This window comes from Phoca vitulina, unplaced genomic scaffold (genome assembly GCF_004348235.1).
Source record: "Phoca vitulina isolate PV1807 unplaced genomic scaffold, GSC_HSeal_1.0 scaffold32, whole genome shotgun sequence".
NCBI lineage: Eukaryota > Metazoa > Chordata > Mammalia > Carnivora > Phocidae > Phoca > Phoca vitulina.
The window spans coordinates 11137918-11163196 of NW_022589735.1; the positions used below are offsets into that span (position 1 = coordinate 11137918).

The window sequence follows — 25279 nt, forward strand, 5'->3', positions numbered from 1 at the left end:
TGCGTAAGAAGTGTACTTACAACGGCAGAATATTGAATGGCTCCATACTTATATTTAGACTCAATATGTCGTAATTACTGGTCTAGAAATGTTGCTAATAATGTGTTTTTTCATAAGAACAGTATCCAAGGGAAAAAATAAATAAGGTCCAAGCTTGTTTAAGGTTCAAGCACGTGCACAGTAGGTGTATTCCAAACAGGACCTTTAGGTTGCATTCTAAACATAACCACGTACGTTCAGACTGAATATGAATAAAGGCTCATTGTGATTTAGAACATGCTAATGGACATGGTGGGTTATTTTATGTTAGAAGACACACGTGTGTTGAGTTTCAGTCTACATTATCAAAACCATGTACTCAGTTGACCCAAGGTATGCTTTAATTTCACCTCTCTTGAAATACTCCTTTTCTTGCCACTTTTGCCTCTAACCTGACAGTGAATCCTGGCATACGTTTCCCCCAAGTTTTCACATCTTAAACTTAGGCTTTCATGCCTCACTTTTCACTTCATGTAGTGAAATCTGAGTCATGTAATGACTGGGAAGCTTGACACTCCTCCTTCTTGCTTTGCTAGACAACAATGAATGTGGGTCTCAGCCTTCACTCTGTGGAGCAAAAGGAATCTGTCAGAACACGCCTGGAAGTTTCAGCTGCGAATGCCAAAGAGGGTTCTCTCTCGATGCCACTGGACTAAACTGTGAAGGTGAGTTTATTTGCTAAAAAATCCTTAATCTAATACAGCAAACTATTTTAGCTTCCAAGCCACTAAATAGAGAAATGAGATCATTAAAAAGGAAAAAAGTGTTTAACAACATAGAACTCGGCAGTTGATTTTCGTTCATACATTTTCACATATCATTTTGGGGGCAGAGGAAGACTTTAATGTGACAGAACAAAAATTCTAAATGAATTGGTTTTTAAAGTAACTGGAGTCTTTACCTAATTAGTGATCTAAAAACAAAAAAAAACGACTGAAAAGGAATTCTGTAACTAATATGGTATACAGTAGTATACAAATATATCAGAAAAAAATGATGGATTTTTGTTCCATGATAACTAAATGTGTGAAAGTTAAGTGTAAGAAAAGAAACAATTATCAAAGAGAATTGTAAAATATATGAAAAGCACTGGGGAAAGTGATGGCTATTTCCATTTTATTTTTCTGAAACTCCTCTTACTCTCTCTTCTGTAAAATGGGCATTTTCTATCAAGCCACCTGCCCCCCCACAATAGGTATTTCCTGTAAAGTCCAAAGAAATATTTAACTGGGAATAAAATAATCTGTCTCTACTCAACAAAATATTATACTGCTCTCCAGTATTTCCACCGCAAGGGCTAATGTAGTAGAATTGGTATCTTTTACAAAACACACATGCCAGAAATTATAAGATGGTATACATCCCCTTATATTTGTATAAACTCTTGCAATTTAAGTCTTTATTGATTTTAGTCCCCCTTTGTTATTCTTAGAAATGTATGGTTCTGGATTCTAGAAATATATTCAGAGTTTTTAATATACTCTTTATAAGAAGTATAAGACATACAGAAATCTAATTTGTAGCCAGGAAAAATTCAGTTTTGAAGATTTCCATTTTAACATTTTATATTTGAAGTCACCGAAACTTCTATTCTATATATACAGCTGCTTGCCACGTGTAAGTTCAGCCTGTGATCATCCACATAAGATACCATTTATTAATTAGGCATATAAGGTTGTTATACACACATCAAACATGCCGATTTTATTTCACTCTCTATGGGTCGATTTCAAGCCTCAGTTGTCATTCCAAAAGAGTATGCATGTATGGACCAGGAAGTTATTCCATATGTTGTAATAATACCACATCAGGTCTAAAAATAACATATACTTAAATTTTGCATCGAATTAACGTCAAATGGTAATAAAAGCTTTTGCGTGCAAAACAATTATACTTTTTAGGTATCTCTGTAGTGCTTCTATCCTCCCAAACATGAGGATTTTATTTTTTAAGATTTTTTTTTTTTATTTTAGAGAGAGAGCATGAGCGGGAGCATCGGCTCTTGGTTTTGGCCTAGGTTGTGACCTCAGGGTTGTGAGACGGAGCCCCTCGTCAGGCTCCATGCTCAGCGGGAAGTCTGCTTGGGATTCTGTCTCCTTGTCCCTCCGCCCCTCCCCGCCTCTCTCAGATAAATAAATCTTAAAAAAAAAAAAAATAGCATAAGGTGGGTCCTCAGAACCATTCTTTGTATCGCCGCTAATAACCCTGTGACTTGGGAAAAGTCACAGCATCTCTGTGTGTCTTATTTTTTTTTAAGATTTTATTTGACAGAGAGAGATAGCGAGAGCAGGAACACAAGCAGGGGGAGTGGGAGAGGGAGAAGCAGACTCCTGGCTGAGCAGGGAGCCCGATGCGGGGCTCGATCCCAGGGCACTGGGATCATGACCTGAGCCCAAGGCAGACGCTTAATGACTGAGCCACCCAGGCGCCCTTCTGTGTGTCTTATTAGTTCCCCCGAGAATAGTGCACCCGGGTTGCGTTTGGAGCGCGTTTAAGGACAGCAGAGGAGAGGGTGCGTCGGTATCATGCCGGGCTTGTTTTTGCAGACGTGGATGAATGTGATGGAAACCACAGGTGTCAGCACGGCTGCCAGAACATCCTGGGAGGCTACAGGTGCGGCTGCCCCCAGGGGTACATTCAGCACTACCAGTGGAATCAGTGTGTCGGTGAGTCCGCGCTCCTTACAGAGCATCTGCTCTTCTTACCTTCTAGTAGCTTTGCGTAACGTGGACAAATGAGAAAGGCCGACGTTTAAAACGGCGTGAGCTTTGAAGCCGAGCACTCGAACACCAGCCCTTTGGATGGGCGCATGGGGTTCCTGATGCTAGGCTACTTGTGTATGTTTGAAAACACCCGGAATAAAAATGTTGTTTTAAGTACCCAGAAGGTAACTCAACTCGAGCGTTTATAATTTTTAATTTTCTACTAGATGTTAAGTTTAACTTTCTGGAGACGGTGTCACGATGCATCGTCTTCCTTTGCCAAGGTCAGGGGCTTTTCATCATTACTTTCTTAACTTTAGATTTGGGGTTGAAGAATTGCCCATCCATCTCCCTCAAATATCCTCATATCCCTAAATCCCATCCATCTCCCTCATGTAAATCTAAATGAATTCAGATCAGCTTAATAAGGACCGTCCATCTGTGCTCTCCAGTTACATAGATTTAATGAAGAAGGTTAAGTATTTGAAGGTAGAAGAAGTACCTAGTTACAGCTAATTCTGTTGAATTGAATTTGTCTCCAGACAAAAGTGTTTGTAAAATAAATAAAGTCTGTAGGCCCTCAGCCCTGTTCCTGGCATTGATAATAGTCATTGGAAACTCTCCTTTTAAGGAGAGACTGATCAAAGAGAACATTATTCTGTGCTTGAATAGCCAGCTGATTTACTTAACAGAGGCCTAATTTCTTGGCTCCATCTGAATGCACTTCACGGACCTGCCATCCAACACGTTGTGACATCAGATGCCTACACAGCTGAGCCTGAAGGGGGGGCAGTGGTCCTGCGGGGAGCCAGCAGGGGATTTCCTGTGCCTCTGCAGTGATTTCAGTTACCCCACGTGTTTCCCAAATATTTCACTGTGAGCATCCACTCGATAAATTAATGTGATTTTATCCTTTGTGGTCTCCTCAAAAGAAATCTATAATGACAGTTTAGTGAATTGAGAAGAGAAAATCAAGATGAATGTCAGAGGGAAGCCAACTTGGTAAAAGTCACAGGGATGCTGTGGTCTTGTGCGAGGCCAAAGAGATGCTCTGTCAGCCCACGAAGAGACGCTCTTGTGCAGGGAAATGCAGAAACCATTCGTGATCTAGAAGTTATGGACAGAGTTACCTAGGATTATCAAAATGATGAGTTAGGCAGGCAGTCAAAATGATTTCATAAGTTTACTTCTTTTTCTCTCCACACACACACACACACACACACACACACACACACACACAGAAAAATGTTGCCCAAGTCCTTATGCCCTGATTTATAAATGAGGCAAGGTACAGGCGCGCTCTTCAGAATATAGAGAACAGTACGTTTGTAGACAGCTGTTAAAACAGTTTAAAATAATTCTGTTGCTTTGTTTACTAAATCAAGTGGAGGGTCTCATATTTTACAAATAACTAACATGGACTTCTTGGTTAATTATGTGGATCTTAAGGCAAAAGAATGATCTTCTAATATTTCATAGGTGGCAGCTTATTAAATAGAATTCTCATTTTTAAATTGATCCTAAGTATAAATAAGAGCACATATCATCTCACATTTCAAGTTTTTTAAGTCTTCTGAAGCTTCCGCCTGTAAACATCTAGTGCAAAAATATCTGTATAGTTTTTCACTAAATTGGTCTGACTTTAAAGTCACAGCTATATGGTACATCCTAATTCCCCTTTGGGGGATTCTCGGAGGGGGCACAGTCACCCCACGGCAGCTCACCCAGTGTAACAGCCGGGATTTATTTGGAAAGGTTCTGGATTCGTCCGTGCAGGGTTGAGGAATCTAGCTGGTCCCTACTTTAATTGCTGACTTCCTTGCTTTGAATCCACATAATTCCGGTTGGAATTCTAACCCAAATACATGAGAGGGATAGAATTAAACAAACCATCAGGAACTAGTAAGAGCAACAAGTTATCAAAAGAACAAGAATTATGACAAAAGTGCACATTGAAAGGCCACAAATTATTTTTATCTGTTACTGCGTGTGTATCATTGGTCATTTCATATGATCAAGGGGGGAAATGCAGAAGGAACTATTTCAGATTTATCTGGATTCTCTTAGTAAATGGACAAAACTGTTCAGAGTCAATGCATCAGATAATTTAAGTAATATTAAATGATTAGTGCTACTGCATTTTTGAAATGTGGCATTTTAACATTACTAATACTACTGCCAACTTAAGGAAAATGACAGGTTTTTTTTGTGTTAATACTGAGAAAAGGTTTTTGAAATTCAAATGAATACTTGAAGATACTTCCAGTCACTTGTCAGAACATCTGTATAAGTCTGGTACATGGACTCTACAGTTTCTCCGGTGCTTACAAGCATTGTAATTATTCAAAATCGAAAATAATTGAGTATTAACCTTTGATTGATTATGAAGAAAAATTATGTATTAGTGAAGTTTTTGGTTATGTAGTGTTCACTAACTTCCAGTTGCTTCTGTGCTCACTTCAAAATAATTTGAACACAGCTTCGTGACGCGTGAGTCAGCTCCACATGAACGTATTTTCAAAGTGAGATGACCTGAGTCCATAAAAATACACCACAATGTACATTTGTGACATACAAATATGAAGTATGTCATGGTGCTTACAAAAACATTACATATTTTTAAATGTTCTTGTCAGTAGTATGTAAATGCCACTTAATTAATTGGTTTTGCCCGATGATTTTTCCAACTAACACAACGTCTAATACTATATTCATGGCAGGATTGTTTTGTTAAGTTATAACCTAATTTACATTCTCTGTTACGGGAGAAATACTGATACAAATGTCAGAGTTAATGATGAGAGCAGAGAAGCCTTTGTGGCAGAATGCCAAGTCTTTTGTATTTAGAAATAAAACCGCAATTATGTCTGTGTGATAGGCAGCCTAGCGATTAAGAATTCATTTAAATACTTTCTCCCAATGAAATGAAGACTGAGAACTTGTACCTGTTGCGTAATCATCACAGGTTTTATATCCAGAATTCTCTGTTCGTTGGCCTGACTTAATTCTGAAACTATCATCGTGACACAAAAGTTGCCTCATAGGATCTGCCCTTTCAGTAGTAACCTGTGTGCCGAACTTAATGAAGTCCGGTTTCCTGTCTGGGAGGCCTCGGCAGCACGGGGACCCACCTGCGTCCTCCGGAAGCTCACGGAGCAGCTGCAGATACGCACTTGCCTCTCGCTGTCATGTCACCTCCTTACACACGGGCCACTTCCCCACGTGGGCTGGAACATAAACTTGTCACAGATTAGGTCAACAGACACACTGTGCTCCAGGGGAGTCGCAGGGATCAGAAAGAATTCCACGGAACAGATGTGACTTGTGCCCAGGGTGAAATGTGGATTATGATAAAGCCCAAAGGAGCCAAGCCACGTGCTCTGTATCGACCAGACAGCTAAAAGCAAAATTCTTATCTCCAAACTTAAAAGCACAATCCGGCTTTGATTTGGTAAAAATAAGAGCAACTGAAAGTATAACCTATAATTACCCTGCAGTCAGGAATTTACAGTGTAAGGTTAGTTATTAAACAAGTAAAACCTATGTCAGCTGATGGCTGGATGCAAACCTCTCTCAGAAGACACGGTCTGCACCTGATGGGTTCTCAAGTAGTTAAAAGCATACTAGATTTTTGGTTCAGTAGATCCAGTTAAATAATGTTTCTTTCAGTTATTTTAAATCAGATTATTTAAATGTTTATATATATTTCCCAGCCCCCCATATAGAATGAATTTGGGAATTGCTGGGAGAATATATGTGTACCCAGATACCGTGTTTTGTTTTGTTTTTTTAAATTGAGACGGAATTCACATACCCCAAAATTCGTGATTTCCAAATGCGTACAGTTCAGTGGTGTTTAGTATATTCTCACCAGAGTTTGCAACCATCACCACCACATTTTCATTGCTCCAGAAAGAAACTCCGTACCCATGAGCAGACATCTCCATTTCTCCCTCCCTGCAGCCCCTGGAAACTAGTAATCTACTTTCTAGCTCCATGGATCTGAGATTCAGGCTTTTGAAGTAATCTTTGGTTCAGAGAATAAAAGAGTTATTCAGTAGACAGACTGCAAGTGTCTGTCCCCAAGGGCTGCCATCGTATTGAGAAACAGCACAAACAGAAGATATAAAGGGGTAGGGCAAGGCTTTTTGAAAGCCGTAATTTAGGCAGATTTGTTGGGTTTTGGTATTTTGGTGTTTTGGTTTCGTTTCTGGTTTTTGTTTTTGTTTTTTTTACTTTTATATGCTTTTGCCAATCAGCCATCAGAGTAAACCTTTTTTAAATAGTTCCAGAAGTATTTCCCCATAAAACCGTCAAGACTTTGAGACTCGGCCTCTTCCCCTCACCGCCCCCTTCCCCCCACATGAGAGTTTCTTCCTTTGCCCTCCTAGACGAGAACGAATGCTCCAACCCCAACGCCTGTGGCTCGGCTTCCTGCTACAACACCCTGGGGGGTTACAAGTGCGTCTGCCCCTCGGGATTCTCCTTTGACCAGTTCTCCAGTGCCTGCCACGACGTCAACGAGTGCTCGTCCTCCAAGAACCCGTGCAATTACGGCTGCTCCAACACGGAAGGGGGCTACCTCTGCGGCTGCCCGCCGGGGTACTACAGAGTGGGACAGGGGTAAGGCCGCCGCCGCGCTCGGGGACAGTGGACGGGGACGGAAAGCCCAGGAGGCCGAAGCGCAGCTCAGAGGACTTAGGGTGTGGGCCGAAGCGCCGCCAGGAAGGGACGTGGGTTAGGTCAGCGCGGCAGGATCGCCTCCTTCGTGGTGACCATAAGACCCCCTCTTGCACAGGTAGCGCTCGCCGGCCCCTCAGAAGGGCCTGAATGGATTCAGTCGATCCCTCAAGGCCAGAGACAGGCAGATGTGTCAAAAATGCGGCTCCCTTGTTGTCACTGACACCTGGCTTATAAAGTACAAGTACAAATGGCTGCGCCCGGATTTTTCTATGAATTTCGGCAAGTGCTTGCCCAGTGGTCCCCCAGGAAGGAGTCTGTCGCTGCCCCTGCCCGTCTGGTTTATACGGCACAGAGAGGATGTGCCCGGGCCCTGTGGCGCCGTCCCCCCGCCAGCCGGCTCCGGCCAGCTAGCAGCCCGCTGCCCGCGGAGCCGGGGCCAGTGCTGCTGGCTGCAGCGGAGGTGCGAGCGGCCTGCGTCCCGCCACCCAGAAGACGGGGACCGATGAGTCAGGCAGGGTCACCTCCCCCCGAACGAGCAGTGCGTGAGTCAGGCATTGAGGCGTGAGGACTAATCTGTCTAGCACGGCTGCCTAATCATGCTCGAAACCAAAGCCTTGGTCCAGACCAGCGTCCTTTAGAGCCAGCTCAGGGACTGTCACTATCCGTCACGGGAGCTCAGAAGTCTCAGCTGTAACAGCAGCGAGCTTTCACAAGAGCATAAGCACGGGCTTTGGGCTTTTTATAAAGCAACAGAAGTTCTCTTAACATTCTCTTTTGAAATTCATAATTTGCTTTTTCTTTACCTTCTTGGTTTAACTACACCTGAGTGCTTCAGTCTAATTAGGATTGAAAACTGGAGAAGCCTGGAGCTCACAAGAATTTTGATGTTCAGAATGAGCAAGAACCTCTTGCATTAAGTGTTGAAGGAAAGAGTTACCAAGAGTATTAGGTTTTCCTGTTTGTGAGCTTAGAGTTTACTTTGTTGGTTTCTTGTCTCTGAAAAGTCTCTGCTCTACCACTGGAAAACTATGGACACGGTTATTGGTGAAGTCTAACCATGCCTTGCTTCTCATTGCCAACAGCCACTGTGTCTCAGGAATGGGATTTAACAAAGGGCAGTACCTGTCCCTGGATGCAGAGGTTGACGAGGAAAATGCTCTGTCCCCGGAAGCATGCTATGAGTGTAAAATCAACGGCTACTCTAAGAAAGACGGCAGACAGAAGAGAAGTGTTGGGGAACCGGAACCCACTGCTGTGAGTAAACCTCGCTCTGTCCTGTCACAAGATTTTATCCTTAAGCAGGAACACATACTATGCAGTCAACTTTTATATGGGTTTCAGCCTCAGTGAAGTTAGTTTTCTTGTAATGTTATAACTAAATTCACAGACACAATATGGCAGACACACGTTAGTGGCATTATTAGCTCAGAACACAAGGACTAGGGGGAAAAACACTTTAAGATTCACAGTTTCAGGGACACTTGGGTGGCTCAGATGGTTGAGCGTCTGCCTTCGGCTCAGGTCATGATCCCAGAGTCCTGGGTTCGAGCCCCGCGTCGGGCTCCCTGCTCAGTGCAGAGCCTGCTTCTCCCTCTCCCACTGCCATTCCCTCCGCTTGTAATCTCTGGCTCGCTCTCTCTGTCAGATAAATAAAATCTTAAAAAATAATAAAATTTAAAAAAATGATCATTGGTTTAAAAAAAAAAAAAAAGATTCACAGTTTCGGATCCGACGCTTTTGTCTTTGATTTGTGCCAGAGGAAAAAAGGTATCCATCTAGGAAAGAGTGGTTTTGAAATGATTAAAAAAACAAATTATTTTGAATTTGTCCAGTTCTGTTTTATACAACTGTAGTACACTAGGCTGATCTTAATTTTCAGTAGATAAGCCAGCTAGGTCTCCTGTTCTGTGACATGTATAAGTGTTCCTTCCATAAAAAAATGTTATCTCCAGGTAAAGCGTATTGAAAGGAACGGAGATCTGATGTGCCTGCTGGTGGTTCTGTGCTGTTGATGGCATTTAACTGAGTAGTTTAAAGGGAGGACCATGACTGTGTGGTTCTGAATGTTCCCTGACCCTCCCCACTTACTACCCATGTCACATGGGGCATGTTCACTTAACGTCTCTCTACCTCAGTTTCTTCACCTGTAAAATGGGGATAAAAATGCCTGGGTGGCTCAGTTGGTTAAGTGTCTGACTCTTCATTGCAGCTCAGGGTTGTGAGTTTAAGCCCAGTTGGGCTTCCTGCTGGGCCTACTTTAAAAACAAAAAACAAAAAAATTTGAAGGCTGACAAGAAGATTGAGTTGACACTGTGAAGTGCCTGGAGCAGTGCCTGACCTATTAGTAAATGTCACCAAGTAATACCTGGTATCCAAAGATGTTGGTGATTTTCCCAAAGATCAGGGATAGCACCACCCTCTTCACTTAACATTATTATAAAATTCCCCTACCAAAAACCCTAGGCAACAACTAACTGGCTGTGTGAGTTGGGTGACTTGCTTCAGTTTTCTGGGCCTCTGAAACTTTCCTGATCTGTAAGGCTAGATTTCTCTAGCCAAAATGTCTATGGTTCTATTTTATAATAATAAACAGGCCAGTATTAGATTTACCTTAAGTTGACTGAGGTACTAACTGATATTTAAATATGGCAATTGAGATAGCCATCAAGTACCTCTGACTACATCCAGAAATTTTGCTTATGAAACCTTCCCACCATGATACTGGGGACAGGATTATGTCTGATCCTGTGATGGGCACTTTTTTTTTTTTAAGATTTTATTTATCTGTGAAAGAGAGAGAGTGCGCTCGCACAAGTGGGTGGAGGGGCAGAGGTTAAGGGAGAGACAGAATTTCAAGCAACTCCACGCCGAGCATGGAGCCCAATGCGGGGCTCAGTCTCACAACCTGAACCGAAATTAAGAGACACTTAACCAACTGAGCCACCCCGGCGCCCCGTGATGGGCACTTACGTGGCAGCAGAGAGCCAAGTTCTTAATTAAGGCATCCACTCAAAGCTTTGGATTTTTGCCTGTCTTACAAATAGCATTCTAGGGGCACCTGGGTGGTACAGTCAGTTAAGCAACCGACTCTTGGTTCCAGCTTGGGTCATGATCTCAGGGTCCTGGGATGGAGCCCCACATCCAGCTCTGTGCTCAGCATGGAGTCTGCCTCAGGACTCTCTCTCTCCCTCTCTCTTTGGCCCTCCCCCCTGCTCGCTACATAAATCTTTAAAAAAATAATAAAATAGCATTCTAAAACCTCCCACCCCTCTGACCAAGTGAGACTTGGTTTATCTGGGCCTGGCCCCACTGGTTTTTTACCAAAGCTGACTCAACCCCAAGCCCAGGACTCGGAGGGTCCCTCTCTGTGCCCTAATGGCTCCCAATAAACACACTCCGCCCATGGCTGTGGGGGGGCCTTACAGATCACACCAGGCCTTCAGAGTGCAGATGGCTCTGGGGACCATCCCTACTATTGGCTAAGAGCCGCACTTCTAGTTTGGACTCCAGCCAAAAAAAAAAAAAAATTATAATCATTTATTTTTTTATTAACAAGCTTGTTATTCCATAGACTCGTCAAAAATATTTTGCAATGTGAATGCTCTCTGTAGGCTCAGCCCTGTCACCTGGATCAGGTGAATGAGAGGCTGTAAAGATCTCCACAGACCACGCCCAGGGGAACTGACCTCTCCCCCCAGCTGACAGGGCCACACAGGACCCTCCTGTGCAAGCACTTGGGGTGCGGAGAGCACACAGAGTCCTCTGCGTGTGCCTTAGAGTGTCCTCCCCCGTCCTTTCCTGCTCTTTCTCCAGGTTGAACACGTCAGCCTGGAGAGCGTCGACATGGACAGCCCCATGAGAATGAAGTTCAACCTCTCCGGCCTTGGCTCGAAGGAGCACATCCTAGAACTCATGCCCGCCATCGAGCCCCTCAACAACCACATCCGCTATGTCATCTCTCAAGGGAACGACGAGGGCATCTTCCGCATCCACCAAAGAAACGGGCTCAGCTACTTGCACACGGCCAGGAGGAAGCTCGTGCCCGGCACATACACACTGGAAATCACTAGCATCCCTCTCTACAAGAAGAAGGAGCTTAAGAAACTGGAAGACCGCAACGAGGATGACTACCTCCTAGGGGAGCTCGGGGAGGCTCTCAGAATGAGGCTGCAGATTCAGCTCTATTAAGCCCTTACAGACTTGGTCCCGGGCTCCAGTCCCTGCACAACCAGCCCGCAGCAGCCTCGGAGAAATCAGTGACTAATTTCAAAGAGGGAAAAAAAAAAAAAAAAAAAGACAACTTTTCTTTCCTCCCTGTCTTCAGACTGCGGAATGTTGACCCTCACAGGGAGGGGTAATTGAGACTCTGGTGTGGCCAAAGATTTGAGTACAAAGGCAACCGTGGTTACTGTATTTTTTTTTTATATAACTTCACTTTAAAATATATTAAAAGAAAACTAAAACTAAATGTTCAAGAGATCAGCATATGGCACTAAATGCACAAAAATAATGTGAGCTTTTTTTTTTTCTGTTAGCAGTCTGTAACACTTTGGGTATTTTGCTATAGTTGCTAATTAAAAAAAAATATAGATGTTTATTTATTTTTAATGCAGTAATATATGGAGAAATGAACAAACTATGTAAACAAAAAGGGAAACTCACTTGTTTTTCTTTAGATTTATAAATTTGAGCTTATTTCTTTTAGAGGTGCTTTTTGAAAATCCAGTAGATTCAAGAGAGGTTTCCTTTTGGTTTTCTGCCAGGGGTCCAACTGGTACCCATCTGATGATTTTTAAAGAAAGCCTCCCAGAGCTGTAAGGGCAGCGTAGTCAATAACTTAAAAGACGGCCGAGTCATTAGATCCTTCAGAAAGGAGCTCAAACCCAGAGCAGCTCGTGGTGACGATGATGGTTCCCACCACCAGACACACTAGGTAACCGCAGATGAAGCATAACCACTGTAGCAAAATACCTTGACTGCTTGTTAGACCAGTAGCGTTGCAGGCCAAACCGTACTGTATTTCCTTCGTATAACCTCACGGAAGCACGCGTGCTCCCCACAACACCTCATTCCTACCCAGGGTGGGCCGCGCTCCTGGGGCCCCGGCGGCCGCCGAGGCGCGGCCCGGTCCTCTGCCAAGGAACGCCTGGCGTTCTGTAGTGTTTGGTGCTGTCTTAGATTAATGGTGCATTTATTATGTTCAAGCTGTTTCAGGATTGCCATATGTGCAAACAAATCATGCAGTGCAGCCGAGGAATATATGTTGTTGTCGTTGTTGTTGTTTTTTTAAATCCATTTTTTTTTAGAATTTTCATTAATACTGTAGTTATACACCATATGCCTCGTTTTATCATAGCCTATTGTGTATGAGAGATGTTTGTACAATGAACTGATGTTTAGTTTGCTTTAGTCATTTAAAAAGATTCTGTACCAGGACGTGCTGATAGAAGGACGGCCCCGCGTACTTCTCAACCCAAGAACCTGTCCCTGGACCAGTGACCAAACCTCATCTGTGAAATGGCCCAAGCACATGCAGGCTCAGGGTTGTTCCTCTCACACCTGTGCTGACCAAAGATTCATAACCAATTATATCCAGTTGGGGGTTTTGTTTTGTTTTCATACCTAAAAAAAAGAAACAGTGTAAATTTGTAATCAAGTGTTTGTGAGGAAAAACTTATGGTTTTTGGTTTTGTTTTTGTAGGTCCCTGTATCAAATATGACACTTTTCTTGCAATAAAGCTTATTTTGGGGTAGTTGGCTGGCTGAGAGTTTGATGAGACTACAACCTCCGCTGTGTGGGTGGGAGGCGCTGGGGGCTTTGCCTCCCGAGACCTGTCTGAAAGTGCCAGAAGGAGAGCCGGGCCCGTTACAGGAAAACGAGAGAGTGCTGTCCAGTCTGTGACACAGGAGTGTTCGGGTGACAATGACAATGTAAAGTCCTCTTCAAGTAGAAGGACAAAATGAAGGCAGTAGGTCATTCCCTTCCCCACAGATTCTAGGTCGCCTCGGAGCCCCCCATGAGAATCTCTTCGTGTCATCCCCGCGCAGGCTCTGAGGACCTCTGTGTTAAAGTACCTCTGAGGCTTTCTTCTTTAAGGCCTCTCCTGACCTTGAGCTTTTAGGCAACAGTGCACGCTGAGCATCCCCCAGGCCAAAAGGTGTCTGCTCAGCCAGAAGAATCCGGAGCTTCCTCTCTTAGAGGGCTACAGACCTCCCTCAGTGGGTAAGTGGCCAGACACGACAAGTCACCTAACCTTTTTTTTTTTTTTCCTTCTGATACACTGTTGAAAACGAGCACGGAAATGTCTCAGAAGTCAATTCAGGGCAAAGTTTGAGAATCCGTGTGCTCAACTTTCTCATCCGAGGGATGAGAAAACAAGGACGGATGACCGACCCTGACGCTGCCCTCTGCCTATGGGCAAGGAAAGTACTTGCCTCGGGGCATGCTTTCTGTCTGCACCACATGCCGCGTGTCATCGGCCATCTGTTACTGCAAAAGCGGCAGCGCTCATTATGTGAAATCACCTGGAACCAAATTCCACTCTAACTTTGAACTGTGAGCCACAACGCTCTTAAGTTTACCTAAAATAACCTGCTCTTAAAGGAAGTTTGAGAATCCACACCGTCAGGCACTTTACACGGAAAAGATAATAGACCATTGAGGGCTTTCCACAGAACGTACTGGAAAGAAATGACTACCTCAAGACACTCCTAGAAGAACCTTCTCAGGCACCTCTGGCTGCCTTATTACAATTCTCTCACCCTGAGCACTGACACAGCCATGATTAATTTGTGTCTCTGGTTACTAACTGCTAATGATATTTTTTTTTTATCATTTTTGTCATTCTCATAAAATGTCCCCTCAAATTAATTTGGCTAAGTTACACAAAAGTAAGCCCAGATACAGATACCAAATCCAGTGGGTACCTGTATTAGTAATAATAAGCAATAATTTGGTCTTCAGATGACATGAATTCTCTTTCCATTACCATTTAGACTTGGACTTTTTTAAAAATTTAGTTCTACTTAATACCTGTGGTAGATGAAAGTTGATGGTCATGTTTGCACATGAACAATGAAAATAATCCAGGGATTTTACTCTAAATTCAAACACCTGCCCTTTTTACACTATCAAGGAATATCAAACAGGATCATTCATTACAGTCTGTCCCTTCTCAATAACCCGAGGTTTTATTTTGCATTCATTGCTTTCTTGGTTCACAAAATAAATGCTTGGGGTGGTGGGTGGAAAATACAGCTAAAATGACAGAGCATCAATCTATCTGAGTCCTACAAACCTTTACATTCCTATCCTTAGTGCCTCAAGGAAAACAGGTCAATTCAGATGTTAAAATGAACCATGAGGAACTGCCGACCTTTTGCCATGTTTGACCTACAGCATGGCAATTTCGTACGGTTCAGTTTAATGGTACACAAATATTCATGCTCCTCTAGAATAAACTGGAAATTTTTAAAAATTTCCCGTCTCTCTGAAAGACAACCAATCCCATTCACTCCGTTCCATGCAGCCTGTGGCTCATTTGTACCCCTGATTTACGGTAGTCCACAAGAGAATATACATAATTTATTCAAATAGCCACTTTCTTTCATGCTCCAAAGAACTTTGGACAGAGTCTAAATCACACATCTCTGGGGCCTTGTGGCAATTACTGGAAGCTGTCTAAAGACAAAGACAAATCCACTGGGAAAGACGGAAACATAGCATCATGTTTAAAAAAAAAAAAAAAAAAAGGGTAACTTCAGACATCTTTACTTCTGGAGAGACAGGGGAAACATGGAGACTCATTAACACTGCCCAGAAAGGGAGTGGGACAGCCCTGTTTGCAATCTCAGCCAGCCTGCTTTTGATATCTTGCTTCTGGTTTGTTGTTGTTTTTTTTAAACCATGGTTGCTCTCTCAAATAAATACAGAGCTATGGTTTTCTTGCTTAATAAGAAGTATGTATTGCTGACCTAAATTCTCCTTGAAAATCCCTTCAGCAATGCAGAACAGTGGGGTCCTAAAATACAATGTACATACAGCTCATTAAATTCAGCACATCGACCACTAAGGCAGAATCACCTTGCAGGTAAAAGAAAGAAACCTTCACATCAGACTGACCCGAGTTTGGCACATGGGTTGGGGCAGGCTCACTTGGCTCCCCTGGATCTGAAGCCCCCTCTGAGATCCTATCCACCCACTCTGGGATGCACTGGTGGGTAGAAATCCCCCCAGGTGTCCTGGCGTAAGGTGCAAGTAGTAAATAAAAGGGGAGAAGACATGATGCTGACGTCACTCAGCACACCAGTGTTGGATTCCTTCTCCTCTGACAAGCTACCTAACCTCCCTGAGCCTTGGGTTCTTACTTAGGGTGAGGTTTCCCTAGCACATGGCTGAGAGGACTGAGTGAGACAGGACAGGCTGCGTGGTCAACATCGGGCCCAGCACACGGCCCACACTTAGTAAGCTCGTCCTCTTCCTCCTGCTGTGACCAAAGCCACTAGCAGGAGAATGTGCCCCCATATTCACACAAAGCGCCTTCCTAAGCAGGGCCCTGAAACTTGGGCCTTCCCACAGACTTGTAGGACCACATCCAGATAAAGAGCATCCCGGCCATGTCTCCTAAATGGTCTGCACCTCTAGGGAATCTTTGGCAGTCCCGGCGTGCTCACGAGCGTCTACAATGTCCACCCTGCTCCTTGCTTTCTGGAGTCGTGGGCTACAGCCCTGGAAGCCTGGGCCACAGACTCAGCCAGAGTCCTCCCATCTACAGAGCCCTAGCAAACCAGACACGAAAGAGAACACGGACATAGGATAATCCTTTGTAGGATGATTTAGTGTCATGGAATATCAGGGCTAGAAAGCCCTTTAGAAGCCTCCTCATGTTACCCGTGGGGCAACTGAGACCCAGAGCTGTAACCCAGCTAATTGCATTGCTCGTTTCCGTGGAGGTGAGACCAGAGCCCTGGCTGCCCGCTTGTCGTCTGGTGCTATTCACATTTCCACGACATGGTAAGCCTATTTGGATCTCTTTTAAACCCTGAGGATACAGTCCAGTTCCCATGGTTTTGGCTCACACTGAATCCACAAATGTTTTCCAAGCACGATTCCAGCACTGGTTTGTGTTTTGTCTGCCCTACCCTCGGTGTGACTGCTCCCAGCCTCCGGTAGACCAGAGATCTGTGTGCACACGGGAACGCCAAGACACCAGCCTGCCACAGAGTCGCGCCCCACCCCCCCAGCCAGGTACGTCTTTAAAAGCCCTCCACAGCCCAGGCTTTCAAAGGGTTAAACATGTTATTTAAACCAGGCCTCCAAAACTTTGAAAACAAATATACATTTGTTTTACGAAGTGTGCCTAAAGAAAGCACACTGGTTGCTTGTGTTACTTAATTGTCATTTTCCCCCCTTTTTCCTGTGAGCCTAAAAAAGATATTACTAGATTAAGTTGGCTTACTTTTGAAATAGCCAACAACCAACAGCTCCCATTAGTCACCCCCGTTAGGGCTGCAGATTAAATGTCAGGATGTAGTGTAGACATTTTCCAAAGGAAAACAGGAAAACGCTTTACATGATTTTTAGAGCAAGCTATAGGGAAAGTGAACATTAATAGCCTTCCCCAGACAACCACTGTTCCATGCGTGAGCTGCATTAATGAAATAGCGGTATATGCTGGGACCAGCCAACTCCTGAAAAAGTGTCAGAAAAGCAACCCCGGGGCCTGCTTAAGCCTCCGTGGTTTCTGCTCCCGGGTTTACCCCCTTCCTTCCACTCGGCCGGACCCGGACACTCCTGTGCCACTGGGAAGCCTGTCTGTGCCGTGGTGGATTTAGAGCCTCAGGCCTGTGCGTTTGTGGGATGGGACCTGAGGCAGGGGCCTGGGACCCATGGCCCCGTACCAGCACCTGGAATGAGCCTACATCTTAGTTAACTCACATTCTGGTTCAATCACAGAGCCAAGAACTGTGCTTGAACAATGAAGGGAAGCAGAGGACTCTAAGACTCTCCAGAGTCTACCACCTTCGGTAGTAACGAGCCAGCACGGACCGTGATGAACCACCCCGGGGGAACTGGACCCTGTCCAAGGAGTGGGTGGTTTCACGGTAACGATGTTACTGGAAATCTGAACACATTTCTGGGGATCATTCTGGAAGGATCTTCCCATCATTTCAGAGGGCTTTCTTGATTTATGTTGCTTTTTTTGCAACTTTCTAGGAAGCCTCATGGATCTCATCCAGGATGAGAGCCAAATGAAAGGCTCTTTGGGAAGGCTGACCTGTAATCTGGATTTTTCACATGAGGGGATCCTCATCCAAACCTGGACCAGCTACCATTTTGTAGTGTTGTGCGTGGGAGAAAAAGCCCGATACATTCTCTTCTCACAGAATGCTTACACAGTTCTTAGTTTTGAAACAAATTAACTACATGAATATTTGTTGGACACATATTATCCCGTCCTAAAGGGATTTTGCCCTCAAAAATTGATGGTCAATTCAGAGAAACAAGCAGACAAGATTATAAAATGGTACAAGCAGCTGCCTTCGGCTCAGGTCATGATCCCAGGGTCCTGGGATCGAGTCCCGTATCGGGCTCCCTGCTCTGTGGGGAGCCTGCTTCTCCTCTCCTCCCCACTTGTGCTCTCTCTCTATCTCTGTCTCTCTCTCTCAAATAAATAAAAAATCTAAAAAAAAAAAAAAAAAAAAGGTATGCGGTTAAGGGCCGTAGTGAACAGCTCAAATGGCCTAGACTCGTCTTGGCAAAGGGAGTGGTCACTGAAATCTAGAGCTGCCAGAGTTGATTTTCTGGGGATGGTGGGAATCGAGCTGGACCTTGGAGAACAAGGCAGATTTGGATTCAAGGTAGAGAGTAGGAAGGAGTACCTGCAAATTAGAATAGCGTGCACAAATGTTGGAAGTGATAATGTTGATGGCATACTGGAACAGGAAAAGACAGGCCAGTGGGCCTTGAATGATGGCGCCATGAAGAACAAAAGACAAGATTCCTGGGTAGGGTGGGGCTCGGGTGTGAGGGACCCTAAGGTCATGCTGAACCATTTGGACTTTACCCTGTAGTCAACAGCTAATGAGGGGTCCCTGGTGTGTGGATGAGAGCTGATGAAGAGAAGAGGACCTAAGACCAAGCCCTGGGAAATTCTATCCAAAAATAGAATCAGAGGAGATGTCAAAGCACCTGAGGGAAAGAAAAAGTGGAGAGGTGGTCATAAAACCAGAAGAGAGTGTCAAGGATGCCTAGATAGGAAGGTATTTGAGAAAAGAATCATGAGAGTTATCTGCTAACAAAATCTATCTTCTCCCTTCACAGCCTCCAATTTTTATCTCTTTCATTACGTGAATCACTCTGTTGCCAGCAGTGAGAAAACCAACCACGTACAGGATCCTTTTCCACCCACAGACCTGAGAGGTGGCATGACGGATGGGGAAAAGGGTAGCCTTTCAGGCAAAAAGAACTGGGTGTGTATCCAGGCTACTGGTCATTCACTGGGTGGAATTAGTCAAGTTCTGTTAAGCTTTGTAAGTCTCTGTGGGGGGCCCATCTGCATCACCCTTTCCCGGGAATTCCTGTGACAAATTACCAACTGTGCTTTGGGTCACTACCCAGCTGCCATCACAGAGAGTCATACTGGGATATCAGGGGTCTCTACCTGTACCACTGGGGGGTCTCTCCTTGGAATGTGACCTTGAGCAGAATAAAACAAGAGCAAAAAATAGTTCTCACGTTCAACCTAAGGGCCCCCCAGTGAAACTCTGGGTCACCTCCTGCCATCCAGATCCCAGGAGCTGATCCATTCTGCCTTCTGTCTAAGCGTGGTTCTTCACTGTTCCCCAAATGTTCTAACATTATAGTCAATTACTTTTATTGTCAGAATAGTTATTGCTTACATCTTAAGAACTCGAACTCCTAGGGCTGTTAGGAGCATTGCAAGTGTGGAAATCTCCAAGCACATGGCCTACGATATAGAGCATACAACAGACCAACTCTGATGATGTCAGGAAGGCAGCCTGACGTTTTCCTCAGTCCAATCTCCTGGGCCCTCTATAGCCCTGAATAACTAAGCCAGGGTGGGGCCGCACAAAGCTCTTGTGAACCCACTTCTTTTCACGATTTCCCACATCCTCCCCACCCCTCTAGTTGGGGCAGATGGCGGTGGGCAGGGCTGTGCTGGGCTCAGTAGTGGAGACATCAACCACGGACAGGCCTCTTTGTTTCTGAAGCCCGAGCCGGGGGAAGGGGAGGCGCCCTCTGCCCAGGAGCTAGTTTTCTGCATTCCGCAAAGGACCAAGAAAAATGGCGGTAAGAGAAACCATTCATGATCCCCAAGGAGTCAGCCCAGCAGCCCCCAAAAGAGTGGAAATAGCCCAGCTAAAGAGAAGAGAGATAAATCAAAAGCTGTGCTTCTGTGTCAGCCACTTTAATTAAATTTCTTTCCCTGCTGTCATCCTCTGTTTTCCCGGCAATATTCCACTCAACTGTGCCGTGGGCTGACTGAATACATGCGTGTGAAGCTTTGTGTAGAATAAATAATTGCACAAGACATTTTTGAAAGAATAAATGCATTTGGCCTAACAAAGCCAGTTCACATCTTAAAGAACCAGTTTCTCCAAATGCCAGTTAGGTCAGCTATTTCTCCAACAAGCTTGCAGTTAATTCTTCACCCTTGGTCCTGCGACACACAGTCTTCAGAACAGGAAAAAAAAAAAAAAAAAAAAGCTTTCTGGTCTGTTTTAAATTTGTTTTTATCTGCTTTATGTGTCTTACTTTGCCCTTGTATTTGTTTTATAGCAAAAACAAAATAAGGGAAAGATAACCACGTACCTGAAGGTCTGTGTATCTGTAAGCTCCATTTTGCTATTGATAATAAAAGTGATTTGCTTGACAGCATAGATCTTTTCCATATACTACAAATATCCACTTCCCTCCTTCCCTTGAAGTTTCTTTCAAGGGCGGATGAAGGGATAGCTAGTGACATGTGCGGAACCCTCGGGGTCCTCCTGAGAGCTATTTCTACCGCAAGAAACCTAAATGCCTAATCCCTCTTCAAAAGAGGAAACTGCAATCAGGCTGGAATCAGAGAGAGCCGGGCGAGGCGTTGTGTTTCCGAGCCCCTGCTCCCAACTCCATCCAAAGCCACCACCTGACCAACCAACAAACGAATCGTGCCCTTCTAATGTAACACAAACACACACCCCCCCCCGAATATGAGGCAAGCCCAAGAGTAAGACAAGCGCTCCTTTTCCCAGTGGAGAGAGACTGTTACAGATAAAGAGTGAGTGTGGGGCCAAACTGAATCTATAAATTTTAGGAAGTGTATATAACAGTAAGTTTTATTTTCTCTGTATTGATTTAGTTACATAACTTTAAAAACTGCAATCCTATCTAATATATTGATTTAATACGTTTATTTCTCCACACTCACATTTTTATCAACCAATTTTATTTAAATTTCTTGCATGCATCTCTGACCTATGCGTGTTCTGTGCTTTTAAAATCATTTAACACAGATTTCCAAAGCATGCAATCTCCAGGGTCACCTAAGTCGTTTTGAGACCCAGCACTTTCCGAGTGAAGCTGTACTACTGTTGTGTTTCCCAGGCCACAGCTACTCGTTTGCAGGGTGTTAGGACAGCTGGTTATTTTCACTCATCTTATAGATGTCTATTCAAGATCTTCATAAAGAAATTATCATACTACTTTTTAAAATGATCATTAGAAAACGGTCTTTAAGAGATGATCTGAAGCTTGCAATTATGATATCATAATGCAGGAATAATTACTTAATCTGTGTTAAATTTATTTTCCTTAAGAAAATAGATCTACCAGGTGACCTTTATAAAACCAAAGTTATTATTGATTGAAGTCACTTTGGGATAATGTAATTTCTCCAAACCTGTACTGTATTCGTAATGAACTTCTTGGGTGTACACCCCATGTAATAAAGACTTTTTATAAAATTAACACATTAAGGAATGCCCTGCAATATACGCTTGCCCAAATATATAACTATCCTAAACTTAACGTTTATATGCGTTAATAGGTAAGCCCAAACACAGTAATTAAACTAATATTCATATACATTAACAAGTTAACAAAGAAACAGTAGTTTCATGGTCAAAGCTTATTAATATTATTTTATATGTTTCATGGGAAGAGGTTTTTTCCGGCTCCTTTTTTTTTAACCCAATCTGAGAATCTTTTATTTTTTAAAAAGACATGTTTTTAACTTCTGAATATAAAAAAATTTTAAATTTGCTACAGAAGATTTGAAAATATAAGTTATGATAGACAAGCTAATAGCACCCCCAAAATGTCTATACTCAGAGCCTGTAAATAGGTTACTTTACAGGTCAAAAGGGACCTTGCAGATATGCTTAAGGCTGAGGATCTTAACAGGGGAAATTACCCTAATTATCTAGGTGAACCCATGTAATCAAATGAGCCCTTAAAAGCAGAGAATCTGTGGGGCCCCTGGGTGTCTCAGTCAGTTAAGCGGCCAACTCTTGATTTTGGCTGAGGTCACAATCTCAGGGTCCTGGGATCGAGCCCTGTGTCAGGCTCTGTACTCAGCGGGGAGCCTGCCTGAGGATTCTCTCCCTCTTCCTCTGCCTCTCCCCCCGCTCATGCTCCCTCTTTCTCTCTCTCAAATAAATAAATCTTAAAAAAAAAAAAAAAAAAAAAAAAAAAAGGTAGAGAATCTGCTATAAACTGAACGTTTGTATCCTCCCAAAATTTATATGTTGAAATCCTAATCCCCAAGGTGATAGTATTGGCTGGTGGGGCCTCTGAATGGTGATTAGATCAGGAGGGTACAGCACTCACACATGGGATTAGAGCCCTTATCAAAAAGACCCCAGAAAGCTCAACTGTCTCCTTCTCCCATGTGAGGACACAGCAAAAGGACAGCTGTCTCAGAACCAGGAAGCAGATCCTCACCAGACAATGAATTTTGCTGGCACTTTGATCTTAGATTTCCGGCCTCCAGCACTGTGAGAGATAAATCTCTGGTTTATAAGCCACCCAGTCTGTGGTATTTTGTTGTAGCAGCCCAAAGGGACTGAAACAGAAGCCTCCTGGTTGTGATCATGGGGACATGTGAAGACAGAAGGACCAGAGCAAAGCAATGGAAAAGGACCGGATCCATCACTGTTTGCATTGAAAATGGATATGGGGTGGGGGGGCTGGAGGGGGGCTGTGTTAATCTCCTAGTGCTGCCATAGCAAAGCACCATGACTGGGTGGCTTAGAGTAACAGAAATTTATTGTCTCATAGTTCTGGAATCTAGAAGTCTAAAATCAAAGTGTCAGCAAGGCCATGTTCCCTCTGAAGCCTGTAGGAGAGAATCCTCCCTTGCTTCTCCCTAGCCTCTGTAGCTTGCCGGAAATCCTCTGCATTCCTTAGCTTGCAGATGGAGCTCTTCTGTCTCCAACTGGTCATCACACTGTGGTCCTCACTCGTGTATCTGTCTCTGTGTCTCTTCTCTTCTTATAAGGATACCAGTCATTTGGGGCCCACTCTCCTCCAGGATGACTTCATCCTATCTTGCATTTAAGTCACATCCTCAAAGTCTCTATTTCCAAGTAGGGTCACATTCACAGGTACCAGGGCTTAGGACTTCAACATATCTTTTTCAGAGACATGACTCAACCCACAACAGGGACACGAGTCAAAGAATGTGAGTGGCCTCTAGAACCTGGAAAAAGCAAAGAAACACATTCTTCCCTAGAACCTCCAGAAAAGAGCACAGCCCTCTCAACACCTTGATTTAATCCAGTGATAATACTGGGCCCATCTTCTGACCTACAGAACCCTAAAGTAATAAATCTGTATTGTTTAAGCTGCTAAGTCTGTAATATTTTGCTACAGCAGCAATAGAAAAGCAATATACATAAGTACTCAATTTTTATAAGGAATCTTGATAAGAAACCTAGAGTACTTTCAGCAAATAGTCATCTTAAAAATATTAACTTTGCCCCCCACCTCACACCATACACAAAAATTAACTCCAACTGGATCATATATCTAAATATAAAAGCCAAAAATAAATAAATAAATAAAGCAAAAGCATAAAAGAAAAAAGTTAATAAATTAGACTTTGTCAAAATTTATAACTTCTGCTCATCAAAAGACACCATTAGGAAAATAAATATGCACACCAGAGCCTAGGAGAAAATATTCACAAAGCACATATTGCACAGGGACCGAGACCTAAGATATATAAAGAACAGCTACAACTTGGTAATAAAAAGTTAATCCAATATTTTAAAATGAGCAAAATACTGAACAGACATTTCACAAATGAAAATACACAACCAATAAGTACATGGAAAAGTTTTCAACATAATTAGTTATAAGTGAAATGAAAATTAAATAATATGATACAATTACACACCAACCTGAAGGGCTAAAATACAAAAAATACTAATACCAAAAAAAAAAAAATACAATACCAAATGTTGGCAAGGATCGAGAACAATGAGACTTTTATAAATTGTTGAATGGAAGATAAAATGTTACAATCACTTTGGTAAAGGTCTGACACTATCATAAACTAAACAGGGGCCCCTGGGTGGCTCACTCAAACATCTGACTCTTGATCTCAGCTCAGGTCTTGATCTCAGGGTCGTGAGATCATGCCTAGCCTGGAGCCCGCTTAAAAACAACAACAAAACAAACCTAACCATATACCTACACTGTGACCCAGCATTTCTACTCCTACGTACTTACTCAAAACAAATGAGAACCTCTACAAGAAAACTCATATAAGACTTTTCATTGCAGCTTTATTCGTAACAGCTCAAAACTGAAAAAATTCCAAATGTCCATCAGTAAGAGAATAAATTGTCATAGTCATACAATGGAATATTACTCAGCAATAAAAATCAACAAACTACTGATAAACACAATGACAGGATGACTCTCAAAATATCATGGTGAGTGAAAGAGGCTTACAGACGAGCACTCACAAAATGACTCCATTTATAGAAAAATCTAGAATAAGCAAAACTCATCTAGAGTGGGGAAAGAAATAAGAACACCGGTTATCTGGGATCCATTAGTGGGTCACTGTGGCTACTGTGAGGTGAGCGGACTGTCGGGGGACAAAAACGGAAGTAGGGAAGGCAGCCGGGAGCCTATTGTAGTAACTCAAGTGAGAGTTGACAGAGGTTTTAGCCGAAGCACTGGCAGCAGAAGGGGTGCTCCGATCCAAATCCTGCCATTCTTTTTAAGAAGGCAAATTTTTAAAACTAAAATGACATTTTCCAGGGGTGCCTGGCTGGTTCAGCCCGTACAGCATGCAACTCTTAATCTCGGGGTTGTAAGTTTGAGCCCCATGTTGGATATAGACATTACTTAAAATCAAATCTTTAAAAAAGATTATTAAAAAATATATTTTCCAAAGAACACAAACTGATGGCCAAAAGACACATGAAAAGATATTCAACATCACTAATCATCAGGGAAATGCAAATTGAAACCATGATGAGATATCACATACCTGTCAGAATGGAAAAAGAAAAAGAAGAGAAGAGAAGAGAAATGAAAATAGTGTTGGCAAGGATGTGGAGAAAAACGAACCCTCATGCACTGTTGGTGAGAATGTAAACTGGTGCAACTACTGTGGAAAACAGTATGGAGGATCCTCAAAAAAATCAAAAATAGAACGATCATATGATCCAGGAATTTCTTTTGAAAAATATATGCACCCCTATATTTACTACAGCATTATTTACAATAGTGAAGATACGGAAGCAACCAAAGTGCCCATCAATAGATAAATGATTAGGGGCGCCTGGGTGGCTCAGTCGTTAAGCGTCTGCCTTCGGCTCAGGTCATGATC

General features: G+C 43.2%; 1 protein-coding gene across 3 annotated transcripts in view; it reads left to right on the forward strand.

The window, feature by feature from the left end:
* FBN2 (fibrillin 2) overlaps nt 1-11700 on the forward strand; it is a 247723-nt gene extending 236023 nt beyond the window's left edge. For all 3 annotated transcript variants that reach the window (XM_032425314.1, XM_032425315.1, XM_032425316.1), the window contains 5 exons: nt 576-704; nt 2586-2705; nt 7133-7364; nt 8507-8678; nt 11238-11700. In XM_032425314.1, coding sequence (XP_032281205.1) covers nt 576-704; nt 2586-2705; nt 7133-7364; nt 8507-8678; nt 11238-11612 — 1028 coding nt within the window. In that variant the 3' untranslated portion in view covers nt 11613-11700. The remainder of the gene's footprint in view (nt 1-575; nt 705-2585; nt 2706-7132; nt 7365-8506; nt 8679-11237) is intronic.
* The last annotated feature ends 13579 nt before the right edge of the window (nt 11701-25279 follow it).